The sequence below is a fragment of the Corythoichthys intestinalis genome, chromosome 8 (assembly GCF_030265065.1).
Source record: "Corythoichthys intestinalis isolate RoL2023-P3 chromosome 8, ASM3026506v1, whole genome shotgun sequence".
NCBI lineage: Eukaryota > Metazoa > Chordata > Actinopteri > Syngnathiformes > Syngnathidae > Corythoichthys > Corythoichthys intestinalis.
Genome location: NC_080402.1, coordinates 10,163,409 through 10,183,876, shown reverse-complemented (window position 1 = coordinate 10,183,876; position 20,468 = coordinate 10,163,409). Strand labels below are relative to the sequence as shown.

General features: G+C 40.2%; 1 protein-coding gene across 2 annotated transcripts in view; it reads left to right on the top strand.

The window, feature by feature from the left end:
• Window positions 1-18,241, top strand: part of cxxc4 (CXXC finger 4) — a 104,349-nt gene extending 86,108 nt beyond the window's left edge. For both annotated transcript variants that reach the window (XM_057843654.1, XM_057843653.1), the window contains exon 3: window positions 14,958-18,241. In XM_057843654.1, coding sequence (XP_057699637.1) covers window positions 14,958-15,002 — 45 coding nt within the window. In that variant the 3' untranslated portion in view covers window positions 15,003-18,241. The remainder of the gene's footprint in view (window positions 1-14,957) is intronic.
• Window positions 18,242-20,468: the final 2,227 nt, after the last annotated feature.

Genomic DNA, 20,468 nt, shown 5'->3' with positions numbered 1-20,468 from the left:
TTTGTTGAGCTTTCAGTAAATGATACGGTAGCCATTTAACTTCTGCCCAAATGCATGATGGGAAGCGCAACCATGACTGTGCGTCATGGTACCAATTGATGTATCTTCTCTGCGTTGGGACATAACATAGGGTGTTAAGAAAAAGATCAACTCCTACCTTTCTTCCCCACATTGCTTCCCACGATTATTCTAATCGTTGGGAGAGGAATTGTAAGGCTTTAGCCATTTAAAAAAGGCTCCAAAGGCTGCCAAAATTTTCTCTACTCATTTTACGCTGCCTTTTAGCTCTATATACTGTATGGGTAAAACAGCGCCATTGTAGAATGAACGCGATAATGCGTGAATGGGTCGTGCAGCGCATGCGTTAATTGCGTTAAATATTGTAACGTGATAAATGTAAAAAATATTAATTCTCGCCATTAACGCGATAAATTTGATAACACTACCTTAAGCTTAAACTAAAGACTCTGGAAGAGTGTAACCCAGTATGTCTGTAACGTTAAATACAATTAGAAAACGATTTAATTAAAAAAATATAAAAAGGAATGTCCGATATTTTTTTTGCCGAATCCGATACTTTGAAAATGACGTGATGCCGATCGATCAGGACATCTCTAGTTGATGCCAATAATTACTTACACAATGCTCATGGGTGCTGAAGCCTATAAAATCAGTCGCACCCAAGCGCCAGCAGAGGGCGACAAAACTCAACAAGTACACATTTCACTGTGCTGTCATTTTAATCTGTTTGAGCGGGGCATGTGCGTTAATTGCGTCAAATATTTTAATGTGATTCATTAAAAAAATTAATTACCGCCCGTTAATGCGATAATTTTGACAGCCCTACTACAAATACTTTCGTTGTTGATTTTCCACATCCTTTCATTTCAAACTTGCTTTTTTTTCTCGTCTACATTTGAATTTTACTGTCACATCCTTGCATCACATTCTGGGCGCTGGAAACCTAATTTCCCTAAGGGAAACGTCCCAAGGGATTAATAAAGTGCATTGAATTGAACATACTTTTTCATGGCGTAAAATGTGACGAAAATGTTTCTTAATTACTTCCTTATACCAAGTGCGAGTCAACCTTCCACTGAGCAAACCAGTTTCGCCTTCCATTAGAAGGCTAGCAGTTGAAAGAAATGGAATAAAGCCTGTAATTTCGGGGTAAACTAGTCCAAAAGCTCGCCAAATCGACTATTTGCCTTTAGTCAACGTATAAAATGGGGCCCTGTGTGTCTTAACATTCGCCGAACCCCTCAGACATAATAATTGAACCCCTGGGGTTTGATCAAACCCAGGTTAAGAACCACTGTTCTATTTATATATGTAGGTGTTGTTTACTGGCTCCCATTGATGGTGATAAACATCCAATCGATTTGATATGCCTATAGCTGGCAATGGCAGCCAATTTTAGAATCCTTGCAGCTGTCAGAATAGATTTAAAGCTTTTACTAATTCAGTAAGGTGAAAAGCTTGACCTTTAACAACACTTTTATATACATATCTTATATACAGTGGGGAGAACAAGTATTTGAAACACTGCCGATTTTGCTGGTTTTCCCCTTTGCAAGCCATGTAGAGGTCTGTAATTTGTATCATAAGTTCTCTTCAACTGTGAGGGACGGAATCTAATACAAAAATCCAGAAAATCACATTGTATAATTTTTAAATAATAAATTTGTATTTAACTGCATGAAATAAGTATTTGATACATTACCAACTAGTAAATATATCGGCTCTTAGTTCTTTTTTAAGAACCCCTTCTGTTCTCCACTCATTACCGGAAGTAACTGCACCTGTTTGAACTTGTTACCTGTATAAAAGACACCTGTTCACATGCTCAAACAAACAAACTCCAACCTCTCCACAATGGCCAAGACCAAAGAGCTGTGTAAGGACATCAGGGATAAAATAATAGACCTGCACAAGGCTGGGATGGGCTACAGGAAAATAAGCAAGCAGCTTGGTGAGACGGTAACAACTGTTGGAGTGATTATTAGAAAATGGAAGAAGTTCAAGTTAACGGTCAATCTGCCTCGTTGTGGGGCTCCATGCAAGATCTCACCTCATGGGGCATCACTGATCATGAGGAAGGTGAGGGATCAGCCCAGAACTACACGGCAGGACCTGGTCAATGACCTGAAGAGAGCTGGAACCACAGTCTCGATGAAAACCATCGGAAACACATTACGCCGTCATGGATTAAAATCCTACAGCGCACGCAAGGTCCCGCTGCTGAAGCCAGTGCATGTCCTGACACGTCTGACGTTTGCCACTGACCATCTGGATGATCCAGAGGAGCAATGGGAGAATGTCATGTGGTCGGATGAGACCAAAATTGAACTTTTTGGTCTAAACTCGGCTTGTCGTGTTTGGAGGAAAAAGAAGGATGAGTACAACCCCAAGAACACCATCCCAACCGTGAAACATGGAGGAGGAAACATCATTTTTTGGGGCTGCTTCTCTGCCAAGGGTACAGGACGACTGCACCGTATTGAGGGGAGGATGGATGGGGCTATGTATCGCCAGATCTTGGCTGACAACCTCCTTCCTTCTGTGAGAGCCCTGAAGATGGAGCGTGGCTGGGTCCTCCAGCATGACAACGACACCAAAGCACACAGCCAAGGCAACTAAAGAGTGGCTCCGTAAGAAGCATCTTAAGGTCCTGGAGTGGCCTAGCCAGTCACCAGATCTGAACCAGATAGAAAATCTATGGAGGGAGCTGAAAGTCCGTGTTGCCCGGCAGCAGCCCTGAAACCTGAAGGCTCTGGAGAAGATCTGCATGGAGGAGTGGGCCAAAATCCCTGCTGCAATGTGTGCAAACCTTGTCAAGGACTACAGGAAACATGGTATCTGTATAGCAAACAAAGGTTTCTGTACCAAATATTAAGTTGGATTTTTGTTATGTATCAAATACTTATTTCAAGCAATTAAATGCAAATGTATTATGTAAAAATCATACAACGTGATTTTCTGTTTTTTTGTATTAGATTCCGTCCCTCACAGTTGAAGAGAACTTATGATACAAATTACAGACCTCTACATGCTTTGCAAGTGGGAAAACCAGAAAAATCGGCAGTGTATCAAACACTTGTTCTCTCCACTGTATTTGACTAGACTATATTAACATGTTTGCAGTGCACTACCAATTGCAAATACCATCGGGGTTTTAAGAGCATACTAATTCACTTTCCTGATTGTTGCACTGTCCCAGTGTTGTTTTTGGCAGCCATTTTAATTTCTGTCTTGGTCCTTCGGACAAAAATACTAGCATAATTTTTGGACTATAAGCTGATACTTTTTTCCCAAATTTTGAACCCTGTGGCTTATAGTCCAGTGTGGCTTAGTTGTTGATTTATTTGGGTTAATATGTACAGTCCCTGACAAAAGTCTTGTCGCTTATCCATTTTGTAGAAACAATTGCTAATAAACTGACTTTTAATTATTCAATTGGTTTCAGAAATGACTCATATGAAAGCTAGGACCTCCCAAATGATGTTGAATGTATATGTGTTTCACTGAAAAAAGATTTATCATTTAATGAAGACATAAAGGTCAAATTTTGGCAAGACAAAAGTTTTGTCGCCTACAGAAAGTAGTGTGAAAATTGAACAAAAAATGTACGTCAAATACAAAAATATGTTACACAAGCGAATTAAGTAGTGGTGCTGTGAGATCCATATTTAACATTTTGTATGACTTCCTTGGGCTTCGGCAAGGATTCATACAATTTATTGTTGAAGTCATAAGGAACATCAAAGAAAGCAGTCTTGCATGCCTCCCAGAGTTCATCAACATTCTTGGGTTTCATCTTCCATGCTTCCTCTTTCATCCTAACCCAGACATGCTCAATGATGTTCATGTCTGGTGACTGGGCTGGCCAGTCCTGGAGGATCTTGATCTTCTTTGCCTTGAGAAAATTTGAGGTAGAGATTGAAGTATGCGATGGCGCACCATCCTGCTGAATTTGTCCCTTTTTATGGTTAGGAATGTAAGAGGCAGCTAAGATTTGTTGATATTTCAGACTATTTATGTTGCCTTCCACCCTGCAGATGGTGGAAGGCACACCTCCATACTGGATGTAACCCCAGACCATGATTTTGGTAATGATGTAACCACCAAACTTCACTGTTTTCTGAGTGAATCTCGGATCCATTCAGGCTCCAGTAGGTCTCCTGCAATATTTGCGGCGACTGTGGTGTAATTAATTCAATGGAAGATTCATCTGAAAAATCCACCTTTTGCCACTTTTCCAGTGACCATCCTTTTGACAGGCTGTGGGCCTTGGCAAATGCCACACAGTTTTTTAATTGTCTGCACCATGAGAGATAAATAGTCTGAAATATCAACAAATTCGTATTTGACGACAGCGTCATAAGACCATCATAATTATGACATGACACTATCATGGGCATTAATGAATGCTTATGACAGATGTCAAGTGTCATCCGGCAAATAATGTCACTAACTCCATTTATGTCCAGCTCGGATCTATTGGATCCATTTAAAAGTGAGATAATTTGCCGGATGACACAAAATGACAACTGTCATAAGCATTCATTAAAGGTCATGGGAGTGTCATGTCATAATAATGATGATCTTATGACAGCCTGGGGGTGTCTATAAGCTTAGTGATTGAAAGGGATAGAGTGTACACAAATCAGTTCTGTGATCTAGAACCCAGTAATCGTGTGAATCTCTTATGAATGTAAGCCCGTTGGCGACCAACCCTACGCCGCCCCATCGCCAATCCCGGCACCACGACCCCAAACCCGAGCATGCCCTACCACATCCAGCAGCACGCGAGCCCCACCGGGCGCGTGACAGCCACGCAGACGGGCAGACCCCCCCACCCTCCCCCAAAAAATATTTTCGTTATCGTCACAGTTGACAAAAACAACCATGTATTCAAGCAGATAGTTGCTTCCTGGTCACGACTGCAGCTCGCGCCTCTTTTTCCCGATTGGCTCGAACATCACATCACATCAGGAAGTGGTTGGACAGTTGAAGTTTGCAATATGGTAGTGCATGATGAATCAATGAATCAGGAAGTAGGGTCTTTCAAGAATAGAGCTGAGCCATGACCAGTATTGTCACAGATTACTTGAAAAACTAATTTAATTACTGATGACTTATTACGCCTCAAAAAAGTGTTCTGGTTACTTTACTGATTACTTTTTTATCAAAGTATTTAAGTTACTTTAAAAGTAATTTATCAGTTACTTTTTACCCATTTTTCCCCCTTGGCTGCTTCAACATAAGAATGACAACAGAAAAATGTCATGGCATGTAATTGACTTTCCTATAATCGATTTTAAAGGGGAAGATGGGAATTTTTCACATAAGGTTTGATCTTAGAGTTAGTGGAGGTTTAATTAGTCGATGGCGTTGATTCCAACCACCATTGACTCGCGCTAGCTTAGCCACTCCGGAGCCCTGAAACTAACAAATAACTGACAAACTGCATGGAATTTGTTGACATCAACTCCACCGACTAATTAAACCTCGCTAACTCGAAGATTAAGCCTCATGTCAAACATTTTGGATTTCGGGTTAGGGTTAACAGTATATCAGTGCCAATGTAAAAAAATGCAAATTGACTACACAATAATCAACAACATACAAATGAATTGCACAGTTCAACAAACACAAAGGTCCGGGCGGGCGCGGATGCGCGCGCACAACCCGGAAGTACGCCGTACGCATAGGCGATTGACTTTTGGGGAAGGGGGGGGCACAACATGTTGATGACCCTGAAACGCAGTGTCAGCAATAAAATTAACTTAAAAGAATATTTATAATAATAAGCTGAAAATGAGCGTTTTTTTGTTTCCCATGAATATTGAGGGGAATTCTAAGTCAGGCCACTTATGACAGCTATACTTTTCTCCAAGATCGTCATCCATTGAACATGGAACGCCCACCGTTGTCGTGCCAATATAGTTACCCCCGTCAAAAATTGTATCCACTGGGCGGAGCCACTGCACGGCACTGATTTGCTTGATTTCCGTGTTTTGGTGATGTAGTAATCTACGTGGTTTTAAAACATGGCCCATCCATCAAAAAAATATATATTTCTTTTTCTGTGGTATAACGTAACATACGTACTGAACGTAAAAAAAAGGAATGTTTTATTGTTTTACTCGTTGGATGACCTATAACTGTATGGAGTTTCTCCAGTTTAATAAACGTCTATGTCCAAAATATATAACTGTAGTTCTTTTCTGTTCTTCAGTCGACATAACTCATAACTAATGTGTGTGTTTGCGCCCCCGCTGCCACGGGATACAACTTTTGACAGGGGTAACTACATTGGCTAGACACTGGTGGTGGCTCTGTTGTACGATTAGCGTCTTTAGTGGGGCAAATTGAAACTCTGCTCACCATTTTGGCTGTGCTCTCTGGCGTTTCATGGGCCACATTATCAATCGTTGGTTTTTGCTCAGTAGTTGTTGTCGCTTTTGAAAGCTTAGGTTTGAAAAAATTGCGTATATCCATCTTGCCTCCTCGGTTCTCAGGATGTTTTGGCTAAGCAAAGCAAATGACCGTCTAAGGTGCTAGTCACGTGATCTGTTCGAAAAATAATTTGACCCATTATAAAAATATCTTTTTTTGTTCATTTCATTCATTTTTGTTGTTTTATTGCTTTACAACTTTTATAGACAATATTTTACCGGAAAACGCTTTCATTTTAAAATCATATAGAGGAAAGTCAATTACATGCAGTGACACTTTTCGGCCACCGGGGGGTCCTGGCCCCCTTAAACTCTGCGTATGGCCGTACGCCATACACACATGCGGTCAATTTGGCCACAATCGTGGCAGCAACCAAGCACTTTACACTCAATCAGACTTACAACACATTCCAAAGATGCTAAACGAACGTGTCACCTTATGGCATAAATGTGCAACACGAATATGTTGTAAACAAGGCTTGCCAACTTGGAGCGACAACTACCCGCCGTTGCAATGGCAAAGCTATGAAACGGCCGCGCATGTACTGACTTTAACCTATCACTGGAACCCTCCTGAATGAAGGAAAAATACGTTCATTCATGGACGCACACAGATCAACATTCCCTCGTACATGTCAACAAGTGGCTGCACTTGGCTCGAATGTGCCTCCGCGCTGGCACACGTCAGTCCCAAAACAATTAGCACTTGTGAGTCGAGACCAAAACAGGAAGAGCGATCGGCGGTTTCCATGGAAATGAACACTTAGCGAGAACCTTTCTAATGTTTTCTATTCAAAATGCTCTTCGTACATGACTACAATATTTTTAGTTCTTGATACATTATGAGGCAATAACAAAATAGTAACGCACAGACATTGGCTCATTCGCTCCCAGCCATTTTCACCGGAGCAACCCCCTTCGCTCCCGGCCGTTTTACTGGATTTAGGCTGTTTTTTGCAAGGCCCACAAAAAATTCTGTTCTATTGCTATATAAACATGGAACCCACCTAAAGAAAGATTAGACTCTCTTCTTTCAGCAGGAAAAAAGTTAGTTCAAATCGTTTTCCTTTCTTTAGAAATCAGCATTAGAAAATAGCTTAGTTTGAGCAATTTTCCAATTTCTGATGAAAAAACAGATTGAGCTTTTTTTAAAAGCATACATTTCAAACATAACTTTGACTTTAACATAGCTATTTTTTGCTTTTGTGACATCCCAAACATCTGAATAATGTTTTCCGTCTACAAAATAACATAAACAACAAGACAAATAGTGCTTTTAATAGCAAAGTAACAATTTATTTACACATAACTAAACTATTGAACTGAGAGATGATGCCATTATGGCTGCAGCTGTTGCCCCGGCCGTGCAACCCAACCGTTCCGTTAAATCGGGTTATGCCTGGCGTCCAGTGTGGGTGAATTCTGTTGGGGACCTGTGTAGTGACCATTACCTCATAACAGAATTCATTTAGGGAACTTGTGTGGGGCATGTGCCTTGTGTTTGACATCGTTCTCCACATTTTTTTCACGCTTCTTACTTCTTCCAACTTCCGTTTCCTGACTATTTCTCTTCATTCACTTCCTTTCATGGTCCGATATGAGTTCTTACCAAATGCGCTACTGCCCTCCAGTGGCCAGTTTTATTGATTTAAAATGGATTTTCAGCGTTTTGCTTTGGAGCGAAGTTGCATCAGAACCTGGAGATGTGTTTTGTGAAAAAAAAAAACGTAAAAGACGTATAAATACGTCTTTGGGACACTGAAACAATTAAAAATAGAACGTATTTATACGTTTTTGGGAGCAAATGAGTTGAGGAAACTACTCAGATTACTGGTTTGTAAATACAGTGGGGCAAATAAGAATTTAGTCAACCACTAATTGTGCAAGTTCTCCCACTTGAAAATATTAGAGAGGCCTGTAATTGTCAACATGGGTAAACCTCAACCATGAGAGACAGAATGTGGGAAAAAAAACCCAGAAAATCACATTGTTTGGTTTTTAAAGAATTTATATGTAAATCATGGTGGAAAATAAGTATTTGGTCAATACCAAAAGTTCATCTCAATACTTTGTTATGTACCCTTTGTTGGCAATAACGGAGGCCAAACGTTTTCTGTAACTCTTTACAAGCTTTTCACACACTGTTGCTGGTATTTTGGCCCATTCCTCCATGCAGATCTCCTCTAGAGCAGTGATGTTTTGGGGCTGTCGTTGGGCAACACAGACTTTCAACTCCCTCCACAGATTTTCTATGGGGTTGAGATCTGGAGACTGGCTAGGCCACTCCAGGACCTTGAAATGCTTCTTACGAAGCCACTAATTTGTTGCCCAGGCTGTGTGTTTGGGATCAGTGTCATGCTGAAAGACCCAGCCACATCTCATCTTCAATGCCCTTGCTAATGGAAGCAGATTTTCACTCAAAATCTCTCGATACATGGCCCCATTCATTATTTCCTTTAGACGGATCAGTCGTCCTGGTCCCTTTGCAGAAAAACAGCCCCAAAGCATGATGTTTCCACCTCCATGCTTCACAGTGGGTATGGTGCAATTCAGTATTCTTTTTCCTCCAAACAAGAGAATCTGTGTTTTTACCAAAAAGTTCTATTTTGGTTACATCTGACCATAACACATTCTCCCAGCCCTCTTCTGGATCATCCAAATGCTCTCTAGTGAACCGCAGACGGGCCTGGACGTGTACTTTCTTCAGCAGGGGGACACGTCTGGCAGTGCAGGATTTGAGTCCCTCACGGGCATTGTGTTACTGATAGTAGCCTTTGTTACTGTGGTCCCAGCTCTCTGTAAGTCATTCACTAGGTCCCCCCGTGTGGTTCTGGGATTTTTGCTCCCCGTTCTTGTTATCATTTTGACGCCACAGGGTGAGGAGGGAGTTGAAAGTCCATGTTGCCCAACAACAGCCCCAAAACATCACTGCTCTAGAGGAGATCTGAATGGAGGAATGGGCCAAAATACCAGCAACAGTGTGTGAAACGCTTCTGAAGAGTTACAGAAAACGTTTGGCCCCCGTTATTGCCAACAAAGGGTACATGAGATGAACTTTTGGTATAGACCAAATACTTATTTTCCACCGCGATTTGCAAATAAATTCTTTAAAAAAAAATCAAATAATGTGATTTTCAGTTTTTTTTCCACATTCTGTCACTCATGGTTGAGGTTTACCCATGTTGACAATTACAGGCCTCTCTAATATTTTCAAGTGGGAGAACTTGCACAATTAGTGGTTGACTAAATACTTATTTGCCCCACTGTATGAACGCGTTAGATTACTCGTTACTAAGTAATCGGACTACAGTAACGCAAGTCACACGTTACTGACAACACTGGCCATGACCTTACCAAACCAGAATTTTCTGCCACGTAGCTTTTATCATTTCTATTCTTAATCATTCAGTAAGCACGGCAAGTGCTGTCCATGCATCTCGGCGTCAGCGTGATACAAAATGTTCCTCAGCCTTCAAACGCGTGATTTTTTTTTTCCTCAGTCTGTCCATGACTTTTGAAATTGGCAATGACGGCACCCTGGTGTTAAAACACCCGAGAGTTATTTGCCTTAGCGCAAAAACAGGCTAAGTGCTTCTCTTTTGGCGATAAGTCAAATAAGTCTTTACGGGTGCCACCAAAACAGAGTTGGATTGACAGGCCAGCATGCTAAAGGAAACCTCGTGTCCACATCGTGTTGTTTTTTTACGTGGAGTAACACGCCCTCATCAGTATGCCTTTAAGAAGCCGCCGGGCATTAAAATGCAAAATTGCCCTCCACTCAGGCTAAAGTGATTTTAGTTGTGATTATGCACCATTTCCTCCCACTCAACAGCAGGGTAAAAAAAAAAAAACGGAGCGAGGGGGGCAGAAAAAATAAAAAGAGCGCTAATTGGTCATGGGGATTGGTGGGAGGCTTCGCTATTTTATGTCTCTGACTTCTAAATGAGTTTGGGAAAGGAGAGGCTGCCACTCTGCCGTGGAGCTTTCTGTTGGCGCCGGCTCAAATTGAAATGATGCACTGTTCCCCCTCACTGCGGCTGCAGCGCGCACTAATTAAATGCCTCATTGTTGCTTCCTGGGAATTGGAATGGAATATTTCATGCGGCGTGGTGATTATTTGGGGGTGCAGGAGGGGCGTGGATGTAATCACCTTGGCTGGATCTCTGATGAAACGCTTTGCTTGCTTTGGTGCTCGCCGACGCCTAAAGTGGCCCCCTGGGTTTTTGACATTTTTTACTAAGTGCTTTTATTCATCACCGACTTGTCGTCAGGACTTCCTGTTTACTGAGGAGCCTTTTAAAGCGACGTTGTGGGGGAAAGTTTAACCAATTTAGACGAATGTGTTAGCCGTGGTGCTAATGGCCTTTTTTTTTTTTTTATTATTACTGGGTAAAAGTCAAATCATATAAACTACCGTTTAAAAGTTTGGGGTCACTTAGAAATGTCCTGCTTTTTGAAAGAAAAGCAGTTTTTTTCAATGGAAATACAGTGCCCTCCATAATGATTGACACCACTGGTTAAGATTTTTAGCTTCTAATAATTTTTTTTATTCAAGTAATATGGGACCATAATGGAAAAAAATGAAAAATCCAACCTTCAATACAAGTGCATTGATTCAGTGGGGAAAAAATCCCACATAAAGAAATAATTACTTGACATCAAATAATGTGTGTCACAATTATAAGCACCCCTGGTGTTAATACTTTGTACAACCCCGTTTTGCCAACAAAACAAGGTCTGGGGAGTGAGATGGCCATGGGAGGAGCTTGATTTTGTGTCTGGTGAACCATTTCTGTGTAGATTTGGCCATATGTTTGGGGTCATTGTCTTGCTGAAAGACCCAGTGACGACCCATCTTCAGCTTTCGGGCAGAGGGCAACAGATTTTGATTTAAAATGTCCTGGTATTTCAAAGCATTCATGATGCCATGCACCCTAACAAGGTTCCCAGTAGGGATGTCCCGATCCAGGTTTTTGCACTTCCGATCCGATACCGATATTGTTTTGCACTTTCGATCCGATACTGATACTGGCCGATACCCGCCTCTCTGAGCATGTATTAAAGTTTAAAGTTAATTAGCCTCCTTACTTAGTTGTCAGACTCATGTTGAAAAGGGTTTTAGTAGTCTTGATAACAACTTGCCAGCTGAATTAGGTTAGTTGGAATAACACATAATGGTTGGTAACAAGAAACTGACCTGTTTATTAAATGATAAACACAAAACATTATAAATAACAAACAGAAATGACATATTCAGATAGTAAAACATGCTAATAATATTGTAAACTGTCTTAAAAAAGCAAAACACAAAAACAACCTCAAACTATTAACTAGTACACACTCCCTTTGATTTGCTTGCCCAGCCCCAAAAAAACCAAAATTTTATGTTTTATTTGTAGGCACGAGCCCGAAAAAAAACAAAATTTTATGCTTTATTTGTGAGGACTCAGGAGCGATGCGTGGTTACGTTTTGTGTGATCACGTTTGGTGACGCCAGTGCATAAATGCATAAAGATAACAAATTATAGCCTGTCTTTTGTAACAAATTCTCCCAGTTAAACAAGACTGTAAGATGGATATTCAATAAATATTTATATATTTTATATTTGCATGTGTGTTCTAACAGGTGGATAGTGGATTTGACATTTATTTTAATCTCCTCGAGTTGGCAGAAAAAAAATGCAAGTTTTCTCAATGTTTAAATACTCTACATATTTTTATCATTACAAATGCATTTACACAGCGAAATAACGCTGGAAAAGTACATACATACATACATACATTGTTTTAGTATAAATATATGAATATATATTTTGTGAAAAAAGTCTGCCTGATGCGTCTAAATCCCACTTTACTCACGAGAGATAATGGCTCGTCATCCAGAATGATTCCTTCGGCAATGACTCTTCCCTGGGCTCTGGGACTGTCAAGTGCCAGTTTGTCACGCATAGCAAAAGTTTCTGCTAGTATTCGTTGCGTATGACCTTTCTTTCTGTCTTTGGTTTTCTCCTTATACTCCTCATATACTCCTCATACTCCTTGTATTGTTTGTGGTGGTATTTCGCTAAATGCTTGATTAGTTTGGTTGTATTAACACTTCTTACAGCTTTACCACCACGCTTGACTTTATTGTGGCATATGTTGCACTCTGCCTCTTCGTCTTTATCGTCCTTTAAAGTGAAATAATCCCACACAGCTGACATTTTTACCGATAGTCTCTCAGTCATTTGGGAGACGGTAATATAGTGTGTTGAAGCTGTCCGTAAAATGCGGACCGGATTTTAGGGAAACCAAAGCAAAAACTGGAATGGATTATGTAAGTCGGTGCACTGGAAAACCCGGACCGGACTTTGAGAAAAAACTCGATCGGAAGTCTGGATCAGAATTTTTCCGTGTCGGCCGATCCGATACCGATACGCATTTTTTTGCCCATATCGGCGTCCGATCTGATCCAGATATCGGATCAGGACATCTCTAGTTCCCAGGGCCTTTGGAAGCGAAACAGCCCCACAGCATCACTGACCCACCCCCATACTTCACAGTGGGTATGAGGTGCTTTTCAGCATGTGCATCTTTCGCGGCACGCCAGACCCACTAAGAGTGTTTGGTTCCAAAAAGCTCAATCTTGGTCTCACACAAAAATACACACGGTCTTCAATCTTGGTCTCATCTGACCAAAGCACACGGTCCCAGTTGAAGCCTGGGACCGTGTGTATTTTTGTGTGAGACCAAGATTGAGCTTTTTGGCAACAAACACTCTAAGTGGGTCTGGCGTGCCACGAAAGATGCGCATTATGAAAAGCACCTCATACCCACTGTGAAGTATGGCGGTGGGTCAGTGATGCTGTGGGGCTGTTTCGCTTCCAAAGGCCCTGGGAACCTTGTTAGGGTGCATGGCATCATGAATGCTTTGAAATACCAGGACATTTTAAATCAAAATCTGTTGCCCTCTGCCCGAAAGCTCAAGATGGGTCGTCACTGGGTCTTTCAGCAAGACAATGACCCTAAACATATGGCCGAATCTACACAGAAATGGTTCACCAGACACAAAATCAAGTTCTTCCCATGGCCATCTCAGTCCCCAGACCTTGTTTTGTTGGCAAAAGGGGGTTGTACAAAGTATTAGCGCCAAGGGTGCTAATAATTGTGACACACATTATTTGATGTCAAATAATTTTTTCTTCATGTGGGATTTTTTCCCCACTGAATGAATGCACTTGTATTGAAGGTTGGATTTTTCTCTTTTTTTTCCATTAGGGTCCCATATTATTTGAATTAAAAAAAATATATTAGAAGCTAAAAAACACATTTTTTCAGGGGTGCCAATAATTATGGAGGGCACTATATATACCTATATTACATTTTTGCATCGGGGGAAAATACTTTTACGTTTTACTTGTAAAGTCAATTTTAAAGCAAGTACTCTTGTACTTGAGTAAATTCTTTCTTGGATACTTGTACTTAAGTAATTTTTTGCAGCTTTATCTGTACTTTTACCTAAGTACAAAAAAGTGAGTACTTCATCCACTACTGCGTAAAATACATGCAGTCAACACTAGAGCCCTTTTCACACACAATTCCCGTGTAAGGTGATGCGGGATTTACTCGCGTCATTCACGCATGTGGAGATGTCCCGAGAATGACGTTGGAAACTTTCATAGACCTGTCCCGTGTTGCCCACTGGCGCTTTTTTTGCGGGGAGGGCTGCTGGCACGATTGCAGTCCCATATCATCAAGGACTGAGGGAATTTTGATGTCTTCTTCAGGCAGTCATCTTTGTAAATCTCACTGGAACAGCACCAAACAAAAGTTCCAGCATCATCACCACGTCAAGAGTCAAGAATCTTTATTGGACAAGGTGTCAAGAGTCAAGAATCTGCATTGGACAAGGTGATGATGCTGGAACTTTTGTTTGGTGCTGTTCCAGTGAGATTTACAAAGATGACTGCCTGAAGAAGACATAAAAATTCCCTGAGTCCTTGATGATATGGGGCTGCATGTCAGGCAAAGGCACTGGGGAGATGGCTGTGGTTAAATCTTCAGTAAATGCACAAGTTTGCATTAAAATTTGTAGTGTTAGTCGACCTGGGAAATTGTTTTCACATACAACTGCTGCACGGTTAAATCCCGCAATATTTGGAGTGTGTGAAAGGGGCTTAATACTACAAGTGACTGTCAAATGGGGGCCACAAAATATTGTCCCACAGGGAAAATTGTAATTAAAATTTGCACATGAAAAACTTAATATCAAGTAATATAAATCTTCCCACAATTTTTTTAGACAAGCTTAACTCTTTGACTGCCATTAATTAATAGCAGTGAAACGTTTCCTTGAATGCGCAAATTCAGCCTGATTTTCAGTCCAGCATCACTATCTGCATATGAGTAAACACCAGATGTTACTAGAACCCTAGAGCAAAATAATGCTCATCAACAAATATTCCTCTGAGTTGCTTGAATATGTCAATAACACACAAACCTTGTGTCTCCCTACAGAGGACGCCGGTCTCTAACGGCGAAGCATTCCGGTGGTTCTTCTAGAAACGCCACCAACCATCGTCTATCACCGGATGGGAGGTGACGATCGACCACGGACCCTCCGCTCGGACCCAAAGCGCCCTAAAAGCACGCACGCACACGACACACACATTTGGATCGCAAGGACGGAATACAAAGTGGACGCAACGGACGAGTTGACAAAAACATACTGGGTGTTGTTTCTTTTCGGTGTAATTATTGTACCTTTTGACAGTATCATAATGTATATTTTTGGTGTCTTATGAATGTGTTTTCAGTGTTTGCGGACTGGCGGGAATTGGCCGCCGAGCTCGTGTAAAGAACGGACTGGAAAAAGGACAATCTTTTTGGAACCACACAGACTCGGGAGGGGGATTGACGATAAACGCAACACACTTTACTCTGGAGCAATAATTATTCAACCTTTTTTTCTCCGCATTTCTCTTCTTTCACTTCCCAGGAATCATCCGGAAGCCATCGAAGCAAACTTTTTTTTTGTCTTGACGAGGCAAAAAATGGCATTTTCTTTCCACTCCTCTTTTTTGGTTTCCTATTTGTGATGACTCACCACAGTACAGGGCACATTGTCTTGAGTGGTGGGTTGCACTTTAGAAAAATGGAGCATTTATTTCACTGGAGGGATCCGGATGGAGGAGTTTTTAAAAAAAAAAAAATGGATGGATGTCCGCGACGGCATCGTCATGAAACCCTTTCCCGTTTGACACCAATGAAAGTACACTTATACATATTGAACATATCAGGTGTTGTTCTGGAGCTGCAGGGGCTTATCCCCAAAAATGATCCGATAAGGCTGGATTCACACTGCTGGTCCAAGTGCACCATTCCCATTTAATTACTTATTGTTGTGGTTTTTTTCCTCAGTGTTTCAATGAACGTTTATTTGAAGGGACTCAAACCCAAAGTTGGCTAAACATGCGACAAAATAGTGACAATATAGCGAAAATAAATAACATTGTGGTGGTCAGTAAATGTTACTTTTATAGAGCAAGTGCAGGGAAATATATATGGAATCACTCTATTCTGAAGACAAAGATATGGAATCATGAGAAACAAACAAAGAAATAACAAACAAAAAACACCTCTAGTATTTAGTAGCACCACCTCTGGATTTTATGATAGCTTGCAGTCTCTGAGGCATGGACTTGATGAGTATTTTTCATCAATTTGGTGCCAACTCTCTTTGATTGCAGTTGGCAGATCATCTTTGCAGGTCAGAGCCTTGCTGTGGACCTTTTTTTTTTTTCAATTTCCTCTAGGGCTGTCAAATGATTAAAATTTTTAGTTAATTACAGCTTAAAAATTACCGTAATTTCCTGAATATAACGCACAGTTCTTTTCCCCAAAATCAACTTGTAAAATCATGGTGCGTATTAAAAACGGGTACTTGGATGGAGACAGAAATATATATATATATATATATATATATATTATATAAACCGATTTTTTTTTTTTTTTTTTTGGACACGGCCACGTTGTGTTGAAGAAACGTATGTAGCGATCCGTTGCCGACCATTACGGTACGTGACGTCACCATTTTGTTTCTGTAATACTTCACTCTGATCGGCCGAATGATTTTGTCTGTGTTAAATTCTGCTTTTTTCACTCTTCATAAAGCACAGAATTTAGTTTCTTGAACTCATTTGAGTCAACGTTTATTGCAGCTCCGCAGCTCGGACCATAACAAACGTAACAACACAGACTTCCTGTGTGTGTCCGTCAACTATATCTGTCCCTCGGGAAACCCAAACCCAAATAACAATAGTTCCTATTGTTACTGTCGTGTCAACAGCAATGAGCGCTCTCGGATTTCCGACTTACGTTCACTTTCATTTTACCGTACCTATCCATGGAAGAAACATTTATTCATCATGATGAAAAGAGCAAGTTATACAGCAGCCTTTAAAAAAAAGTTACATCTGTTTTGTTTTCTCCTAGATTCTGGTCAGTTGGAGAAGTTGTCAAATCATATTATTACAGTAAATATTGTCAGTTTATGGTTATGTTTTGAACTACCAATATGCTATGCTTGTGCTGTGTTTCACCAGTCAGTAAATTGACATTTCTGTATCTGTACACGAGCTCTGTTTTCTTGTATTCTTCTATTTATTGGTGCTAAAATTAGGGTGCGCGTTATAAACGGGTACAATAATTTCCCCTAGATTTTACAAGTAAATTTGGGGTGCGCATTATACACGGGTGCGCCTTATATTCGGGAAATTACGGTAATTAATCGTAATTAATCGCAATTCAAACCATCTATAAAATATGCCATATTTTTCTGTAGATTATTGTTGGAATTGAAAGATAAGACACAAGACGGATATATACATTCACCATATGGTACATAAGTACTGTATTTGTTTATTATAACAATAAATCAACAAGATGGCATGAACATTATTAACATTCTGTTAAAGTGATCCATGGATATAAAGACTTGTAGTTCTTAAAAGATAAATGTTAGTACAAGTTATAGAAATTTTATATTAAAACCCCTCTTAATATTTTCGTTTTAATAAAATTTGTAAAATTTTCAATCAAAAAAATAAACGAGTACCTCGCCATTGTTGATGTCAATAAGTACACAATGCTCATGGTGCTGAAACCCATAAAATCAGTCGCACCCAAGCGCCAGCAGAGGGCGAGAAAACACCAAAAAACACAAGTAACAAGTTGACATGACACTGTGCTGTCATTCTAATCTGTTTGAGCGGGGCATGTGCGTTAAATGCGTCAAATATTTTAATGCGATCAATTTTTAAATATTAATTACCGCCCGTTAACGCGATAATTTTGACAGCCCTAATTTCCACCACAGGTTTTCAATAAGGTTGAGATCTGGGCTATTTGCAGGCCATGACATTGACTGGATGAGTCTTTCTCCAAGGAATGCTTTAACAGTTTTAGCTCTGTGGCATGATGCATAGTCATCTTGGAAAATGACATATTTTCAATTAAAGGGATAATAAAGCTGTCTAAAATTTCAATGTAAACTTGTGCATTTATTGAAGATTTAACCACAGCCATCTCCCCGATGCCCCATATCATCAAGGACTGTGGAAATTTTGATGTTTTCTTCAGGCAGTCATCTTTGTAAATCTCACTGGAACAGCACCAAACCAAAGTTCCAGCATCATCAACTTGTCAAGAGTCTGCATTGGACAAGGTGTCAAGAGTCAAGAATTTCATTGGCCAAGGTGATGACCTGCTCCGACCTGCAAGGATGGTCTAGTACCTGCAATCAAAGAGAGTTGGCGCCAAATTGATGAAGAATACTCATCAAGTCCATGCCTCAGAGACTGCAAGCTGTCATAATAGCCAGAGGTGGTGCTACTATATACTACAGATGTGTTTTGATTGTTATTTCTTTGTTTGTTTCTCATGATTCCATTTTTTTCCCCTCAGAATGGATGATTCCATATAGATTTCCCTGCACTTGCTCTATAAAAGTAACATTTACTGACCATCACAATGTTTTTTATTCATTTTTTAGTGTTTCTGAATGCTAAAGAGTTGCACTTTTGAACTGATTCATTATTTTTTCAAGCTTTTTATCTGAGTTTGTTCTACATGATAAAATATCTGAATGAGTGCTCGTCAAAGACTGGTGATTCCACACTTTTTTGCTAGTGGTTGTAGCATAACCTGGGGATTTTCTATCAGAAAAACATCTTAAGTTGAGACCTTGAGAGCTGGTCCCGGCTGGTACAAACAGTGAGTCATAGAGCCAGTTTCTGATTAGGCAGTCAACAGATACCGATTGTGGTCATTCAAAGCCATAGGGGAGCATACAAATATGGCCAAATATGGGCATGCTATGATACAGTCTTTAAAATCTAGCCATATATCCCCAAGGGAGGTGCCTGTTTTGGTTTTAGGTTGCTAGTGGCTTTGGTTTTGAAAACATTTGGATTTTAAGTTTTTGAAAATAGGCCCCCTATGGAGCGGTCCAGCGCCCATGTTTCCCGTCAACTGATAGTGAAGTCTATGGTATTTCTAATTCGTTTAGGTGAATTGTAACTGATGAAGTGCAATGTAAAAAAATTCTATTAGTCATGCTAACCAGATTTAAGTAGAACTCGAATTTTAACTCAAGGACTCCATGTATTAGCATGAACTGATACCGCCAGGGGCGTCGCTAGGTTTTAAGAACAGGAGGGATTTAGCCCTCAGGAGATGCACAGGATGTAAGTGAATGTAGCATTCAAGCAGAAAACTTAACAAACAGCTAACAAAGACTGATAGTTTATTATTTATTATTATTATTGTTGTTTCCATGTATTTTTAATACAGTCGAACAACAGTAAAAATGGCTACAATTGCAAGTTACTTGGTAGATGGAAGGATCAAAGGCTGCCTTTTTTTGACTCTTCAATATACATCAAACAACAATTCATTGAATTAATATCATCCATGCGTAAAGTGAGAAACACAGCTGATGCTCCAGAAGGAAGTCACCGCAAAGATAGTGGTAAAAAGAGTACCCACTAGCCAGGACATTCACAATGCATTTCAGACTAACTAGTTAGCAGCAGCTAAGTAGCAGTGTTATTTTAGAGCTTGGATGTAACTTTTGACCGCAAAACAACAAAGGTTAAACGTGTGCAGAGATTGTCTGTAGTGCGCAAGCCAGTTTTTTTTTTTTTTGTCAAACCAAATTATTTAGGGGGGCATAAGAATATTTTAGAGGAGCTGAAGCCCCCCTAAAATAGGCCTAACGACACCACTAGATACCGCCCTGCAAAAGCAAATAACTGAGGATCGATACTTTTGCAATCAAATATCATATCGGAGTACAACATTTCAGTATGAATATGATTCACAACCCTACTGGTTAAAGCCTGTAACTGTAGGCTTTTGTAGTTTTTATGCCTTTTCCCCACTTTTTTGTTGTTGTTGTTAAAAAGACAATTTCAGCGCAGTTCCATGTCTATGTTTATAGCTGACTCAAAACTACATATCTAGTTCATTCACTGACATCCCTCCCGGTTCAAATGGATTGGACGTCTACTGGTACAGTGGGGCAAATAAGTATTTAGTCAACCACCAATTGTGCAATTCTCCTCCTTGAAAAGATTAGAGAGGCCTGTAATTGTCAACATGAGTAAACCTCAACCATGAGAGACAGAATGTGGAAAAAAAAAAAAAAAGAAAATCACAATGTTTGATTTTTAAAGAATTTTTTCCAAATTCGAGTGGAAAATAAGTATTTGGTCACCTACAAACAAGCAAGATTTCTGGCTGTTAAAGAGGTCTAACTTCTTCTAACAAGGTCTTAAGAGGCTCCACTCATTACCTGTATGAATGGCACCTGTTTTAACTCATTATCGGTATAAAAGACACCTGTCCACAAGCTCAGTCAGTCAAACTCCAAACTCCACAATGGCCGAGACCAAAGAGCTGTCGAAGGACAGCAGAGACAACATTGTAGACCTGCGCCAGGCTGGGAAGACAGAATCTGCAAAAGGT